The sequence below is a fragment of the Pongo pygmaeus genome, chromosome 13 (genome assembly GCF_028885625.2).
Source record: "Pongo pygmaeus isolate AG05252 chromosome 13, NHGRI_mPonPyg2-v2.0_pri, whole genome shotgun sequence".
NCBI classification, from domain to species: domain Eukaryota; kingdom Metazoa; phylum Chordata; class Mammalia; order Primates; family Hominidae; genus Pongo; species Pongo pygmaeus.
Genome location: NC_072386.2, coordinates 127573495 through 127590852, shown reverse-complemented (window position 1 = coordinate 127590852; position 17358 = coordinate 127573495). Strand labels below are relative to the sequence as shown.

Here is a 17358-nt window from a genome sequence, read left to right as displayed (position 1 = left end):
CCCCACTGGCCGCCCCGGCTGCTGTGGACAGTGCTCACACCTCGCACAGGGGGCACTGAGTCAGGGCGGGAATGGAAGGCACACCAGGCCCCGTCATGGAGCTGGGGACCTTTTCCTCCTGAGGGGCCCTGGTTTAGGCTAAGTGAGACTCTCCCAGTGGGTGCTAACAGGTAGGTGGTGCAAGGGTACACGTGTAACCCCAGAGGAAGCCCAGGGCCGGGCGGCCTCTGCACCCACAGGCCTCCACACCAGCCCTGGGCACAACAGGCCACCAGGAGGGGGGCCCCATCCTAAGCCATGGAGACCACACCCGTTACAGTGCCCAGTTATGAACCCCACTCTGGGCAACCCTGTCTACGGGAAGCCCGTGCCCGCTCCACACACGGGCAGACCCAGGGAGCCAGAGCTGGAGGGAGGCAAAAGAAATCTCTGCAGCTCTGAAAGGGGCCAGGATGGGGGTCAGGACAGCCCTTCCTGAGCCACCTGGGGACCACAGGCAGATCTGATAGCTTCTCCTCACAGTGGGGACAGGGACAATGATAGGGCAGTGGGTGGCCACCTCTCTAATACCAGAGACCACGCAGAGCTCTGCAGAGACAGCACCTGGAACACCAGGTCAGCACGGGCCACAAGAGTCCAGCGCAACGTGGTGGGAGCCGCAGGGGCCCAGCACCCCTGCAGGAACTGCGTGAGTACCTGCCTCTAACCCCCCATGGCCAAACCCACCCCAACAAAGCACAGGTGGAGGGAGGGGAGCATGCGCCATCCAAACAGACACTATCATAGAGAGGCGGCAGCCGCCTTTCCGGCAGACCCTCGTAAAGAGGCCATAGCTAGGCCTGTGACGCCGGGGCGTGCACGTGGCCAGCCCTACACACACCACACATGCACACGGACCATGGGCCCCAGGCAGGGCCGTGAGCTCCACCTTGAGGACTTAGAGGAACTCATGACCTTGTGGCTGAGGAGGAGACCAACGATGTCAAGGACACCCCGGGGGCTGCTGCTGCCCTCCCATGGCCGCCAGAGTACGGATCTGTGTGGCTGGGGATCCCTGCCAGGGACAGGAGCGGGGTCCTCAGCTATGGGCATGGGGCCGCCTGGTGCTGGGCTGCTCCGCCAGGCAGTGCAGGAGGCGGGCTCCCAAAATAGCACCCTGGGCCTCGGGGCTCAAAGCACACCCCCCGGCTGCACCTGCCACCACCATGCACACAGTCACTCAGAGGCGGGGAGGATGCTAAAGCAGCAAAGCATGCAGTGCCACAGGAGGGGCCGCGCCGTGCTGCGGGGTCACCACCGGATGTGGAGGGGAGCAGAGCAGCAAGACCCTGGGCACCGTCCACGAGGACGGTGGGTGATGCATGGGTGCCGGGGGAAAGAAAGGAAGCCTCTCTGCGCAGAGCACACAGCCCCAGAGAGAAGCAGACACAGAACAGAGACGCCTCACCTTTGTCTACCACATCCCAGACTTCAACCTTCACGATGTCATCCGTGGCTGAAACAGGGAGAATCCTAAGATTAGTGCCCAACATGAAGTTCCCAGGTGGCACAACGGTCCAGCTGGTGTGGTTGTCTGTGCCCTGCAGGCACCAGCTCCCACCAGGACTTCCAAGTGTCCAGAAGCAGGGGATGTGTCCTCCCCAGACGACCACTCGGCGACTCCTTCAGGCCTTCGCTCACACACAGCTAGTGACAAACTGAATGCACAGTATCTCCCTCTGCAGCCCCGATCCTGGGCACGGCCCCCTCCCTCCCGGGCCCCAAACCTGGGCCCTTCCCTCCTGGGCCCCGATCCTGGGCATGGCCCCTCCTGGCCTCAGCGTACTGGAAGGGGACCCTCCTGGCTGGGTCAATGTCTGTGTTTTTGCCCATGGACTCCATGAGAGCAGGTACGCTCCTGCTGATGGGTGCGAATGAACGGGCCCACCTGTGTCACCTTCTCCTGACCCTGTTTCTTCATCCAGTGACTGGCCTCTAGTTCACTTTGAGGGAGTGGGATGTAAGCAACCACTGAGGGCGGAGGCCGGACCCTCCCTTCGGAGCCACCTGACAGGCCCCAGGCCTGCCCCACACCGCACCATCACAGCTGGGCCTGCTGGTGCCGACCGCTCCTCCTGAGCTCCCATGACTGCGCTCTGTTCTGGGGCGTGCTGGGGACCGGGGGAGCTGATGGATGGAGCCTCCCGCCGACCCAAGGATTCCAAGGGGAAGGGAGAACCAGAGGGGAGAGGCACGCCCGGGCCCCTCACACCGCCAGGCATCTGCCCCCACACCAATCACATCCACGTCACCTGAGCAGAGGGGCATAAACGCTGCCATCAGCCTCACCCCAAACCAGGAAGAGGGTGCAGTGGCAGGTAGAGCTTCTGTGCGCTGGCCCTGTGGGCTCTGTGTCCTGTCAGCCCAGCACCACCCTCCCAGGCCCTAGAGAGCAGCAGATGCCCAGCAACTCCACGGCTGTTCCTGCACAGCAGTCCAAGTGTCAGTTGTCACCACATGGCAGCTGAAACTCATCTTTGCCTCCCACTAGTAACCCACTAGGTTTTTTTTTTTTTGCAGTGAAAAGGAATGGTGTTTAAAACAGCCCTGGCTGGGAGTAGTGGCTCACGCCTGTAATCCCAGCACTTTGGGAGCCCAAGGTGGGTGAATCACGTGGTCAGGAGTTCAAGGCTAGCCTGGCCAATGGCCAAGATGGTGAAACCCCGTCTCTACTAAAAATACAAAAGATTAGCTGGGTGTGGTGGCGGGCGCCTGTAATCCCAGCTACTCAGGAGGCTGAGGCAGAGAACTGCTTGAACCCGGGAGGCGGAGGTTCCAGTGAGCCGAGATCTCGCCACTGCACTCCAGCCTGGGCGACAGAGTGAGACTCTGTCTCAAAAAAACAAAAACAAAAACAAAAAAAACACCAAACCAAAAAACAAACGAACAAACAAAAAAACCAGCCCCAAGGCTTTTTGCTATCAGGATTCTGAACACACAGGGCAGCTGCTCTGCCTCCCACAGCATGAGCCTTGCCACAGCCGTCACCTCCCCAACCTTCCCGCATCTACCCAGGCCCCAGCCCATCCACACCCAATTGAGACCTGGGCGGGGAGGAGTCTATCCCACCATCAAGCCCACCTCACTGAACCTTTTAGTGACACAAACTTTCGGCAAGGGCAAGGCTCAAAGGTCTTATTACTGTTTCTGGTGGTGGAGAACATGTTGGGCTGGGGCCCAAGAAAAAATACCATGTGCACCAAGAGGGTGCAGGCAAGGGAATGCTCCTCGGAATGCACCTCCTTTCAGCCCCCCAGGCGCCCGCGTGCCCACTCACCTGCGGCCACACTGCCCCAAGCTGAGCCTCCCAGGTCAGTGGGGCTTCATGAAGCTCACTCAGGCAGCAGGGTGATCCACCCCAAAAGAGCCCCACAGTTCACACCAGGACCCCCACGCCAGCAGGGTCCCTCACAGACAAAAACTCTTTGGGGAGACCCCCTCTGGGGAATGCATCTCCCAGGAACCAGGGCCGAGGAAGGGGAAGCCTGGAGCCCGAACCCCCTGGGGCGCCCACCACACTTACTCTTGTAACTCCAGTGGATGCTGGTGACCTGGATCTCCTGCGTGGGGATGTACTCCTCCACGAACGGCCGGCCCTGCAGGCGGTGCCACAGCGCTGTCTTGCCCGTGTTCCTGTCTCCCCGGATCACTATCTTCACTGGGGATGCGAAGAGAAAAAGAAAAGGCAAATTAAACGAACTGAATCCAAGCTGCAGCTTTAAGAGCAACTACAAAGAGAGCCGGTTCTGTTGCCACCTGTTTTATCTTTCTTGCTAGAATCAGACCCAGGTGACCGGCAGGTAGGGGAGGAAGACGATGGGTGGGTACCATGGCAAGCTCTCCCATCAGGAGGGCACCTGGCGGCACGCAGAGCATCAACGGGGACCGGGGCCCAAGGGGCAGCTGGGGGTCCTCCTGGGCTGCTGGAGGCCACAAGCCAGGTCAGGCTTTCTACTTGGAGGATGTGGTTCTGCCCTAGAGCCCACCCCTGGGACCCCTGGTGACCCTCAGGGTCAGGGCCCGCCACCTGAGGAGCTCTCCACAGCACCCCAGGCTTCTGCGGATTGCTCCTAACCAGGTTTTCTGCAGCCCTGGAGTTTTTTTTTTTTTTTTTGAGACGGAGTCTCGCTCTTTCGCCCAGGCTGGAGTGCAGTGGTGCTATCTCGGCTCACTGCAAACTCCGCCTCCCGGGTTCACGCCATTCTCTTGCCTCAGCCTCCCGAGTAGCTGGGACTACAGGCACCCGCCACCACGCCCGGCTAATTTTTCATATTTTTAGTACAGATGGGGTTTCACCGTGTTAGCCAGGATGGTCTCGATCTCCTAACCCCGTGATCCGCCCGCCTTGGCCTCCCAAAGTGCTAGGATTACAGGCGTGAGCCACTGCGAGCCCTGGCGTCTTCAGTGCACAATTCTGCAGAACGCGGGGCCTGCATCCCAGCTCACGCACAACTCGTGTGTGCCGGGTAGCCCCGGGCCTGGGCCTGCTTGCTCCGGGGCTGGGTCGGAGAGGCCACTGCCCAGCTTGTTTTGAAAAGGTGACGGGGGAGGGAGGGCAGCTGGGAGGGGAGCACGAGGTTAGCAAAGGCGGGAGGTGGCTGAGAACGGGTGGAGATGGGGATGGACCCGGTACCAGACTGGGCTAAGAACAGACAGCCCGCGGAGGTGTTGGAAGGAGAACAGGATCGAGAATGCCCGAGAAGCTGTGCGGAGGCAGCAGACAGCACGGAGACAGCTGCCCCCGGACCTGCGCAGACCCCGAGAGCTTCTCACATAGGCCTCGGTGAACTCACCACAGGCACGGGGGAGAGCAGAAGCCCTGGCCGTCCCCGCGCTTCCACGAGGGGAGAGCCAGGGAAGGTGTCGGGAAGGGAGCCGGGTTGGTGGGCAGCGGAGGAAACCAAGGAGCAGGTCTGCAGGCTCCTCCCGCTTCCCCGGGTCTCAGGTCTCCCGCCCGCTCCCCCATCTTGTGTCATGTCTGCAGGCTCCTCTCACTCCCGCAGCGTCCCCCCCAGGTTTTCTGTCAGGGGGACCCCAAGCTCCCAACGCAGAGGGCGCGCGGCCTCGAAGCTCTGAGGGGCCCCGGGCTGTTCTGCGCCCACCCGGCTCCTCTCTCCGGGCCCAGTCCCCCCGCCTCCTCCTACCTCAAGGCACCTGTTTCCACAATCATTTCTTCTCCCCTGAAGCTTATTCCTTTCCTCGCCCATCCTAGGTACCTCAAGGCGCCAACTTTCGACGCCTCTGGTCAGATCTCGTGCCGGCCAGCCCTGCGGCAAAACCTCCAGAGGGGACCCGGGAGCCCTCACGGCCTCGGTGGCGGCCGCACTCCTCCCGGCCGAGCCCACCCCGCGGAAGGCTGGGCCCTCGTTCCCCTCCCTCTCCCGCGGAGAACTTGGAGAACAGAGGCCGCCTGCAGCGCCCTCCAGCCCGGCGGCCCGGCCTGTGGAGAGCACGGCAGCCCCAAGCGGAGCCGCAGGCGCTCAGCGCAGCCGGGAGGGCCAGAGACGGGCCGCGGCGCCCTCCCTCCTCCGGCCCGAGGCAGGAACCCGGGCGCCGCCCACAGCTCTGGGCTCAGCCAGGCGGCCGCCGTCCCCCTCGATGAGCAGCAGCCCGGGCTCGCACGGACTGCCCGGGCCGCGCACGCACAGCCTCGCCGGGCCCGCGAGAGAACGGCGGCGCCATCCACGTCCGTCCCGCGGCCCCGAGGCCCACGGCCTGAGCGGCGGCCCCGCCTCCCCGCCCCGGCCCCGCTCAGGCGGCCCGCGGGCTGTGCTTCCCGGTGACTTCCACATGCGGTGGTCCCGTCTCCGGGTCTTTCCCGGGGTGGGGCGTTAGCAACGCGGAGAGCGGAGAGACGGTCACAGCGACCGCCCGTTTTCCCGCGGCCAGAACAAACGCGCTAACGTCCCTTGGTCCCCGCATCTCGGCTCCTCAACCCTACGGGACAGAGCCCACTTCATTTTGTAAAAATGGCACATGCTCTTTGCAAGGAACCTAAACAAGGTAGACAAGCACAAGAATCAATGTTAACGAAGCCTCCCAATGCCACTGCCGGAAACCTGCTCTCATGAACGTGGGGAGCTCATTCCAGGGATCTGGCCACAGTTTGGCTTCTGCAGAATGTCGGAGAGTTGGGGTCACACAGAATAATTTCTCTCACTCAGCGATACGCACTTAAGGCTCATGCAGGCCTCTCCACGGCTTGAGAACATCTTTTCAGGACTAAATAATGTTCCACCATCTGGATGCACGGAGTTTATCCATTCATCTACTGAAGGACGTCTTGGCCGCACTTTTCCTTGAATTTCCATTGATATTTTTCTCTTTTCGTAATTTATATTATTCGGATACTGCAACACCCACATTCAGCCTCTATTTTTTTCTTATCATTTACCACCTGTCATTTTGCTGTGAGGTTTTCCCTTTATTTTCTAAACCTTCCTTTGATTTTATTTTTGCTTTTTAAAAATTATTATTGGCCAGGCACGGTGGCTCACGCCTCTAATCCCAGCACTTTGGGAGGCCGAGGCGGGCGGATCACCTGAGGTCAGGAGTTTGAGACCAGCCTGGACAACATGGAGAAACCCTGTGTCTACTAAAAATACAAAATTAGCCAGGTGTGGTGGTGGGCACCTGTAATCCCAGCTACTCGGGAAGCTGAGGCAGGAGAATTGCTTAACCCCAGGAGGTGGAGGTTGCAGTGAGCCGAGATCACACCACTGCACTCCAGCCTGGGCAACAGAGCAGAACCATCTCAAAAAATATATATATATTATTTTTACAAACAGGTTCTCAATGTCACCCAGGCTAGAGCCAGCACAGTGGCACCATCCTAGCTCACTGCAGCCTCAATCTCCTGGGCTCAAGTGATCCCACCTTAGCCTCCTAAGTAGCTCAGACTACAGATATCTGCCAGCTAATTTTTTTTTTTTTTTTTTTGAAGACGGAGTCTCACTCTGTCGCACAGGCTGGAGTGCAGTGGTGTGATCTCGGCTCACTGCAACCTCCACCTACTGGATTCAAACGATTCTCCTGTCTCAGCCTCCCAAGTAGCTGGGACTACAGGTGCACGCCGCCATGCCTAATTTTCTGTATTTCAGTAGAGATGGGGGTTCACCATTTTGCCCGGGCTGGTCTCAAACTCCTGAACTCAGGCAATCCGCCCACCTTGGCCTCCCAAAGTGCTAGGATTACAGATGTGAGCCACCACCCCAGGCCTAGTTTTTTTACTACTTTTTTCTTAGAGACGGAGTCTTGCTTTTTGCCCAAGCTGGTCTCGACCTCCTGGGCTCAAGCAATCCTCCTGCCTCAGCCTCCCAAAGTGCTGGGATTACAGGTGTAAGCCACAGCACCCGTGAGGATGGTCCACTTTAATCAATGTTCCTCGAGCCTTCAGGTCCAAAGACTTTCTCTGAGCCTGCAGTAACCCTTCACATTTCTACCCGCTCTCTTTCATCTTGAAGTATATTCTGCATATGGCATCACTGTAGCTGTGACACTAAGACTATAGCTAGAGCAGCTTTCTTGTGGTTAATGCTTACCTAGTGTCTTCTTTCCACCTCCTAACTTTCAGCCTTTCGACACCATTATGTTTTGGATGTGTCTCTTATACACCACATAGCCAAATTAAAGAAAAAAAAATCCCTTGAATCTCACATTCTTTCGAGCTGGTGAGTTCTGTTTACTGACAACTGCTGCTGCCATGTTATTTTATGATTTTTAGTTCCAGCTCTGGTTCCCTCGCCCCTCCCCCAGCTAATTTTTTGTATTTTTAGTAGAGACGGGGTTTCACCGTGTTAGCCAGGATGGTCTAGATCTCCTGACCTCATGATCCGCCCGCCTCGGCCTCCCAAAGTGCTGGGATTACAGGCGTGAGCCACCGCGCCTGGCCCTTTTTTTTTTTTTTTTTTTGAGACGGAGTCTTGCTCTGTTGCCCAGGCTGGAGTGCAGTGGCGTGATCTCAGCTCATTCCAACTTCTGCCTCCTGGGTTCACGCGATTCTTGTGCATCACCCTCCTGAGTAGCTGGGATTACAGGCGCCTGCCTTCACGCCCGGCTAATTTTTGTATTTTCAGTAGAGACAGGGTTTCATCATGTTGGCCAGGCTGGACCTCAAGTGATCCGCCTGCCTCGGCCTCCCAAAGTGCTGGGATTAGAAATGTGAGCCAGCACCCGGCCCCCTTTGCTTTTTGAATCCCACTCCTGTGTTTCAAGCTCAACTCCACCTCTCTGAAGAATAACCTTCAGTATTTATTTCTACAAGAACCTTTGCACAGTGAGCCTCAAGCTTCGGCCGAAGTGGAGCCAGTCACATGGCTCTCAAGTGCTCATCAGACAGACCTCAGCTCACGTCGGCCCCCCCACGGCCCACGTCGGCACCCCCCCGCCCCCCCAACAGCCCACGTCGGCCTCCCCACAGCCACAGGTTTGCTGTGAGCTGGTCACCGGTTCACCACATGTTCCTCTCAGGGAAGTCGTTTTGTTCTGGTTGCATCTAAGATGTTTACTTTTTAATGTTTTGAAAATTTCCAATGATGTATCTAGCTGTGGATGTTTTTAAACTCTGGACTTCTTGGAGTTTCCTGTATTTCATGAACTCTGGAAAGTCCTCAGTCTTCCCTTTCTCCTTTCCTGCTCTCTTCTCCTTCTGGAACTTGTACTGGACATGGGCTGGCATCGCCTCCTCCCTGGGCCGCACATCTCTTCCCGACACTGCTCCTCTCTTCAGCTAAGTTAGTGCTGCTTCTCCTGTGTGCTGACTGATTTAACTGTTAATGACTATGTTTTTTCATTTCTAGAGGTTTTCATTGTTTCTTTTTCAAACATGAATTGTCTACTCATGGTTTTTTGTATTGTTTTATTTATAATTGTCATAATAATTGCACATATCATGGGCATACAGTCTTGACTAGTCTTAAGGTTGCTTCCTTTTACAACTTTATCAATTTTAACATACGTTTGTTTTCTATTTTCAGATTTTGAGAACGAAGAGTCTTATTTTCTCTCCCTTGAAATGAAATTTACTCCTTTTAAAAGCTAATTACCCATATACACACCTACTACATGGCCACAAATTCTTTTTTAAAAAAGCTAATTACAAGAAATCCTGTAACATCAAAAATAAGGCAAGTAAAATAATCTGATTTAATTATTTTAAAAAATTAACACCCCCCCCTTTTTTTTTTTGAGACAGAGTCTCACTCTGTCACCTAGGTTGGAGTGCAGTGGTGCAATCTCGACCCACTGCAACCTCCACCTCCCAGGCTAAAGCAATTCTCCTGCCTTCGCCTCCTGAGTAGCTGGGATTACAGGCATGTGCCCACCACACTCAGCTAATTTTTGTTATTTTTAGTAGAGACAGGGTTTTGCCACGTTGGCCAAGCTGGTCTCAAACTCCTGACCTCAAGCGATCCACCCACCTCGGCCTCCCAAACTGCTGGGATTACAGGAGTGAGGCACCATGCCCAACTTAACCTCTACTTTTAAGTTAAAAAGTTAGGCTGGTCACAGTGGCTCTCTCCTGTAATTCCAGCACTTTGGGAGGCCAAGGCAGGTGGATCGCTTGGGCCCAGGAGTTTGAGACCAGCCTGGACAACATGGTGAAACACTGTCTCTACAAAAACCACAAAACTCAGCCAGGCATGGCGGCGTGCACCTGTAGTCCCAGCTACTCAGGAGGCTGAGGTGGGAGAATTGCTTGAGCCAGGGAGGTGAAGGCTGCAGTGAGTCAAGATTGCACCACTGCACTCCAGTTCAGGCGAAAGAGCAAGACCCTATATCAAAAAAATAAAATAAAATAAAAATAAAATCAATTTCAGAATCTTTTTTTTCTCCTGCTGGTCCCTTATCTTGGGTTTTGTTTTCTTTTTTCTGCTTAATTTCAGAATCTTAAATGTTGGCTGAAATAAGCTGACTAAGTGATTCTCCTGGAAAACCTTTAGGATTCATCCAAGAAACGCTAAGAAGCCCTGTACTTACCCTCATGGTAAACCTGCTCTTTTACTAAACGGGATGTGAACACGACCTCTGTTCTAAGCTTCTTTTAGAAGATACAATGCAGAAAACACAGAGCTCTATTTGAGGCCCTGAGCCTTTCTTACCCTGATTCAATTTAACTCCTTCACATTCCTGCAGCTTTCCTGCAAAATATGGAATAATTTTCTTACATTTTCATACCAAGAAGAGCTTATGATTTATCTCAGATGCATGAAGGTTTAACTCCTAACCAGGCCCTCTCACGGTGCCAGCAGCATCTCCTACTGGGCCCACTAAAGGGCCCAGCCGCCTCCCCACCCCGACAGCCTGTGTTGCAGCTGGTGTCAACTACACCTTGCTCCTCTCCCACTCTGCATCCTGCAAAGATTTCCCATCCTCAGCGGCTTCAGACTACTTGGTGTCGAGGCAGGTAAAAACCAAGGTGACCCCAAGAAAATGGCTGCTCCCCCAAAGGAGGCAGAAAGAGGAAGTGAAGAGGAGGAAATGTCAGAAGATGAAGAAGATGACAGTTGTGGAGAAGAGGCTGTCACACCTAAGAAAGGCAAGAAGGCTGCTGCAACCCCAGCCAAGAAGGTGGCAGTTTCCCCAACAAAAAAGGCTGCAGGTGCCACACCCACCAAGAAAGCAACTGTCTGTCACTCCAGGCAAAGCAGTCGCCACACCTGCCAAGAAGGGAGCCATACCAGGCGAAGCATTGGCAGCAGCTCCTGGCAAGAAGGGGGCACCCCAGCCAAGGGGGCAAAGAACGGCAAGAACACCAAGAAGGAAGACAACTATGAGGAGGAGGATGACTCTGAACCAACAGTGATGAAGGCAGCAGCGGGTGCCCCTGCCTCAGGGGATGAGGATGATGCTGAGGAAGATGGCTCTGAAGCAGCAGCTATGGAAACAGCATCAGCCAAAAGAAGGAAAGCTTCTACAAAAGCTGGTCCTGTGAAAGCCAAGAGGATGGCTGAGAATGAAGATGAAGAGGATGATGAGGACAAGGACGAGGGTGACGATGATGAAGAGGATGAAGTGATGAAGATGATGAAGAGGAGGAAGGGTCTGTCAAAGAAGCACCTGGAAAAGGAAGGAAATGACCAAACAGCAGCTTCTGAAGCCAAGAAACAGCAGACAGTGAGAAGCACAGAACTAACTGTGCCTTTTTTTTTTTTTTTTTTAAGACAGGGTCTCACTCTCTCGCCCAGGTTGCACTGCAGCAGCGCGATCTCGGCTCACTGCAACCTTCACCTCCCAGGCTCAAGTGATTCTCCTGCCTCAGCCTCCTGAGTAGCTGGGATTACAGGCATGTACCACTACCACCCGGCTAATTTTTGTATTTTTAGTAGAGACGGGGTTTCACCATGTTGGCCAGGCTGGAACGTCTTTCAATCTTTGTTGGAAACCTGAACTTTAACAAGTCTGCTCCTGAGTTAAAAACTAGTATCCATGGGCCAGGCCTGGTGGCTCACGCCTGTAATCCCAGCACTTTGGGAGGCTGAGGTGGGCAGATCACAAGGTCAGGAGTTTGAGACCAGCCTGGCCAACATAGTGAAACCCCATCTCTACTAAAAATACAAAAATTAGCCGGGCATAGTGGTGCATGCCTGTAGTCCCAGCTACTGGGGAGGCTGAGGCAGGAGAATCACTTGAACCCGGGAGGTGGAAGCTGCAGTGAGCGCCATTGCACTCTAGCCTGGGTAACAGTGCAAGACCCTGTCTCAAAAAAGAAACAAAAACAAAAACTAGTATCTGTGATATTTTTGCTAAAAATGATCTTGCTGTTGTGGATGTCAGAATGGGTATGACAAGGAAATGTGACTATGTGGATTTTGAAGCTGCTGAAGACCTGCAAAGAGCCTTGGAACTCGCTGGTTTGAAAGACTTTGGCAATGAAATTAAACTAGAGAAACCAAAAGGAAAAGACAGTAAGAAAGAGCAAGATGTGAGAATACTTTTGGCTACAAATCTCCCTTACAAAGTCACTCAGGATGAATTACAAGTGTTTTGGCTGGGTGCAGTGGCTCATGCCTGTAATCCCAGCACTTTGGGAGGCCAGGGCGGGCGGATCATGAGGTCAGGAGATCGAGACCATCCTGGCTAACACAGTGAAACCCCGTCTCTACTAAAAATACAAAAAATTAGCCGGGTGTGGTGGCGGGCGCCTGTAGTCCCAGCTACTCGGGAGGCTGAGGCAGGAAAATGGCGCAAACCTGGGAGGCGGAGCTTGCAGTGAGCTGAGATCACGCCACTGCGCTCCAGCCTGGGCAACAAAGCGAGACTCTGGCTCAAAAAACAAAAAAAAGTGTTTGAAGATGCTGTGGAGATCGGATTAGTCAGCAAGGATGGGAAGAGTAAAGGGACTGCTTATATTGAGGTTAAGACAGAAGCTAATGCAGAGAAAACTTCTGAAGAAACGCAGGGAACAGAGATCGATGGCCGATCTATTTCCCTGCACTATCATGGAGAGGTCTAAATCAAGACCACAGAGACCACTTGGAGTGGTGAATCAAAAACTCCGGTTGAAGCAATCTCTCCTACAGTGCAACAGAAGAAACTCTTCAGAAAGGATCTGAGACAAGGCAACTTTTATCAAAGTGCCCCACAACCAAAATGGCAAATCTAAACGGTGGGCATGCACTTACAGTTTGCTTCATTTGAAGATGATAAAGAAGCTTTAAATTCCTGTAATAAAAGGGAAACTAGGGGCAGAGCGATCAGGCTGGAGTTGCAAGGATCACCTGATGCCAGGAGCCAGCCATCTAAAACTGTCTGTCAAAGGCCTGTCTGAGGACACCACCGAAGAGACTTTAGTCATTCGACAGCTTTGCTGGGCAAGGGTAGTCACCAACCAGGAAACCGGATGCTCCAAAGGCTTTGGCTCTGTCGATGTCAACAGTGAGGAGGATGCCAAAGGCGCCAAGGCGGCGGCGGAAGATGGTGAAATTGAGGGAAACAAAGGTAACTTGGACTGGGCCAAACCTAAGGGTGAAGGTGGCTTTGGGGTTGTGATGGAGGTAGAGGAAGCTTTGGAGGATGAGGCGGTGGCAGAAGCCAGGAAGGCTTTGGTGGGCGAGGCAGCTTCTGGGGAGGCAGAGGTGACCACAAGCCACAAGGAAAGAAGACAAAGTTTGAACAGCTTCTGTCCCTTTGTCTTTCCCTCTCCCATTTGAAAGAAAGGATGCTGGGGTTTTTATTCCATTACCTGATCAATGACAGAGCTTTCTGAGAACATTCCAAGACAGTCTACAGTCCTGTGGTCTCCTTGGAAATTTGTAGACACCATTTCAAGGGTAATACCTTCCTTGCTGGTTTTGACTGGATATTCATATAAACTTTTCTTTCTTTTCTTTTTTTTTAAGACGAAGTCTCACTCTGTCGCCCAGACTGGAGTGCAGTGGTGTGATCTTGGCTCACGGCAACCTCTGCCTCCCAGGTTCAAGCAATTCTCCTGCCTCAGCCTCCCGAGTAGCTGGGATTACAGGCATACGCCACTACACCAGCCAATTTTCGTATTTTTAGTAGAGATGAGTTTCATCATGTTGGCCAGGTTGGTCTTGAACTCCTGACCTCATGTAATCCGCCCACCTCAGCCTCCCAAAGTGCTGGGATTACAGGTGTGAGCCACCGTGCCCGGCCTGCTAAGTCCCATTTCTAAATTCGCACCAATGTCTACCTGGAGAGGACTCTGGTTGTCCGAGCTCCTGGGCCATGCCAGTATCAGAGCTGCACAATAATGCTCACTCAGGAGCAACTCCACAGAAAAATTCTGCACCAAATACAACTGATATCTTGTGTCCAATCACAGTAGAAAGGGACAGACCAACTCAGGCAACAGTCTTTCTTCCAAATAATTTCAAAAAATTTTCCTAATAACTTTATATGCAAATAATTTCAAAATTGTGTAAACCAAAATTAAAATCCCGAGGCCTGCCAACCATCTGAATGGACTTCCTCTTCTAGGCCAGGGCCGTCCAAATTTCATCTGAAAGACTGGTTCAGGCCATTATGGAAAGAGGCGAGTCAGACAGGCCTCATTGTGGCCTCCTCCCTTCTGGAATTCAGGAAAAGCTCACCAGCATTTAACATAAACACTGACTTTAAGTCTGATAAGAAACATAATCTGGCCAGATGCGGTGGCTCACGCCTGTAATCCCAGCACTTTGGGAGGCCAAGGGGTTCAGACTGCTTGAGTAGAGGGGTTTGAGCCCAGCTGGGCAACGTGGTGAAACCCTGTCTCTCTAAAAAATACCAAAATTAGGTGGGTGTGGTGGTGCAATTTTTTTTTTTTTTTTGGAGACAGAGTCTGACTCTGTCACCCAGACTGGAGTGCAGTGGCACAATCTCGGCTCACTGTAACTTCTGCCACTTGGGCTCAAGCGATTCTCCCGCCTCAGCCTCCTGAGTAGCTGGGATTACAGGCACCCACCATCACACCCGGTTAATTTTTATAGTTTTAGTAGAGACGGGGTTTCAACATGTTGGCCAGGCTGGTCTTGAACTCCTGACCTCAGGTTGTCCACCTGCCTCGGCCCCTCAATGTGCTGAGATTACAGGCATGAGCCACCGCGCCCGGCAAAAAACCACAATTTTTTTAAACTACCTCTGACCTGGAAGCCCCCACTTCAAGTTGTCCCGCCTTTGTGGACCAAATCAACATATACCTTAAATGTATTTGATTACTGTCTCATGTCTAAAATGTATAAAACCAAGCTGTGCCCTCCACCTTGGGCACATGTCCTCAGGGTCACCTGAGGGCTGTGTCACAGGCCATGGTCACTCATATTCAGCTCAAAAATAAATCTCTTCAAATATTTGACAGAGTTTGACTTTTTCATCAACTATGGTCCAATGTCTCACTCGAGTTTTTATTCTAAAACCAATGGGTGTCCTGCGACTCTGCCGGGACCACTAGCAACTCCGGGCAAATGCAGGGCCCAGGAGGAGAGCCCAGACTCCTGGAAACCCGCAGCAGTTCCCAGAAACTCTCACCCCCAAAACCCTCTACTCTGTCTTGATCACATTGCTGGTCTGTTACGCTCTGTAAAATATTTGAGAAAATAAATACCAGAAAGCTGGGCATGGTGGCTCATGCCTGTAATCCCAGCACTTTGAGAGGCTGAGGCGGGCAGATCACGAGGTCAGGAGATCGAGACCATCCTGGCTAACACGGTGAAATCCTGTCTCTACTAAAAATACAAAAAATTAGCCAGGCGTGGTGGCCAGTGCCTGTAGTCCCAGCTACTCGGGAGGCTGAAGCAGGAGAATGGTGTGAACCCGGAAGGAGGAGCTTGCAGTGAGCCGAGATCATGCCACTGCACTCCAGCCTGGGTGACACGGCGAAACGCAAAACTCTGTCTCAAAAAAAAAAAGAAAAGAAAAGAAATACTAGAAACTTTCTATTCTAACACAGAAACTCAAAAGTTTTAAAATTGCATGTTATTCAACTATAAAGACAACATCTTTCTAAAATGTAATTTAGGTACAAATCCAAATTTCTCTGTCTCACCACCTTTCATTCAGTTCTAGGAGATCATAACCTGTTCTCCAAGTACTGGAGACTGGCTTTTCTCCTCTGGAAGGACCCCATTGCCGTTTTTAGTCACACTCGCCCAGGACCACACAGGGGTGGTCCTGGTGCATGAGATGGACCTCGCCCAGGACCCTCGGGGAGCCTTTTCAGAAGGTGAACAGTTTCCAGGTCCAGGCCTGATTTCCCAGGAACTAATACTGAGCTTAGCCAATACTGTAAGCAATAAAATTAAATAAAGGATCCAAATGCAGAGTCTAAAAACCTGCGTAAACTCAGTATTTTGACTCAATATTCTCTTCTCCGAATGCCAGCTATGTATAAAGTTTCAATTATAATACATTTAAAATGAGCTTTTATTTTTATTCAAAATACACCACTTTATTTTCCTTACCAGACAGCCACGCATTTAGCACGTTCCAGTCACGTGACTTCTTCAGCGAGCCCCCAGGCTTCCACAGGAGTCTGGGAGCTCCTGGCCAGAGGAGTCCTAAGATTTCAAATAGTCAAGCCTTCTCCCCAGCCACAAGTTCCTTTGATGCTTGGGTTACTGAACACAAACGCAATGGATAATTTGTCTTCAACATAATCCGTTTCTGTAACTAAACGTGTTGGCTGCGCTTTCTTTCTGATGAGCACTCTGACTCCAATTTGAACTTCATCAAAATCTTCTTTGTCGTCGTATGTTCTAGACTATAAGAAAGGGCAATACGGCCCTTAGTTCGGACATCAACTTTCTTTTTTAAAAAATTTTTTTTTTGTACTTTTAGTAGAGACGGTGTTTCACTATGTTGGCCAGGCTGGTCTCGAACTCCTGACCTCGTGATCTGCCCGCCTCGGCCTCCCAAAGTGCTGGAATTACAGGCATGAGCCACCGTGGCCGGCCTGGACACCAACTTTCATACCTAGATGCTCAGACTTATCTTTAAGAAGTTGTTTTATCTTGCTTACTGCTGAAGGTGTTAGGGTGAGGGCGGCCCGAGTGGTCTGCAGCTTCCTCTTGCTCACAGGCCGGGGGACTAAGGAAGGCGACATCTTCACTGTCCTCCTGGACTAGCTCCAGCCCCAGGAACTACGGCTTCTCTCCGTGCACACGGCAGGCGAATTCATGAACTTGCTTTTAAACCTGCACAAGAGTCTTTCTGATCATTAGTTCTTAAAATCCTACATTACCATGAAAATATCACGGAGACTCTAAGGCTCCCCTTAAAGTGACCAAAAAATTGGATAGGCGTAGCGTCCTAAAACCTCATAGAAACATACGGAAATGGCTAAGAGGGAAGCAATGTCAAAACAGGGAAACACATAAAAGCTTTCAAAAACTACTGGGAAAGAGCCCGCAAAATGGAAAAACTCATAAGAGCTCGAGGACAATTTACATAACTTATAACAAAGGAATGGAGCGTCCCAGGCACTCAGGAGTCCGTAAATGACTCCTCCTTCCTACGAGAAATGCGATGTCTCCTACAGTCGCAAGTCAGCCCGTACCTTCTGGAGCTTTTCTAGATACGTCTCTTACAAACGCTTCTTAAAAAAAAAAAAAAAAAAAAGGCGAGAATGTGTGGCGTAGCTAATATTCTGTCTTCAAACTCAGTACGAAGTCAACAAAGAAAAATCCCGCTGAAAGCGCCAAGGCCGGCTGGGTTCCCCGCACCTCCTGCAGGTGAGTGGTGCCCGGGGCTGGGCACCGTGGAGCCTCGGGGGCGCGGCGCCCCGGGCCGGCGGGCCCTGCTTGGCGTTATGTAATCACCCCCGGCGCCGTCGACCCGCTCCACTGCACAGCGTGGCGGAAGCGACACGCGGCAGGCGAG

General features: G+C 52.6%; 1 protein-coding gene and 3 pseudogenes across 3 annotated transcripts in view; 1 reads left to right on the top strand and 3 right to left on the bottom strand.

Annotated features, from left to right (window-relative positions):
• RABL6 (RAB, member RAS oncogene family like 6) overlaps nt 1–17358 on the bottom strand; it is a 31820-nt gene that overhangs the window by 13773 nt on the left and 689 nt on the right. For 2 of the 3 annotated variants that reach the window (XM_054502363.2, XM_054502362.2), the window contains exons 2-3: nt 3563–3697; nt 1448–1495 (exon numbers count right to left, since the gene is read on the bottom strand). In XM_054502363.2, coding sequence (XP_054358338.1) covers nt 1448–1495; nt 3563–3697 — 183 coding nt within the window. Of the gene's footprint in view, nt 1–1447; nt 1496–3562; nt 3698–17358 lie in introns of those variants that run through there. The other variant, XM_063650082.1, reaches the window with a different exon arrangement.
• On the bottom strand, nt 3568–16672 carry LOC129044453 (iron-sulfur cluster assembly 1 homolog, mitochondrial-like; annotated as a pseudogene).
• On the top strand, nt 4731–11897 carry LOC129044418 (nucleolin-like; annotated as a pseudogene).
• On the bottom strand, nt 9706–13215 carry LOC134737983 (uncharacterized; annotated as a pseudogene).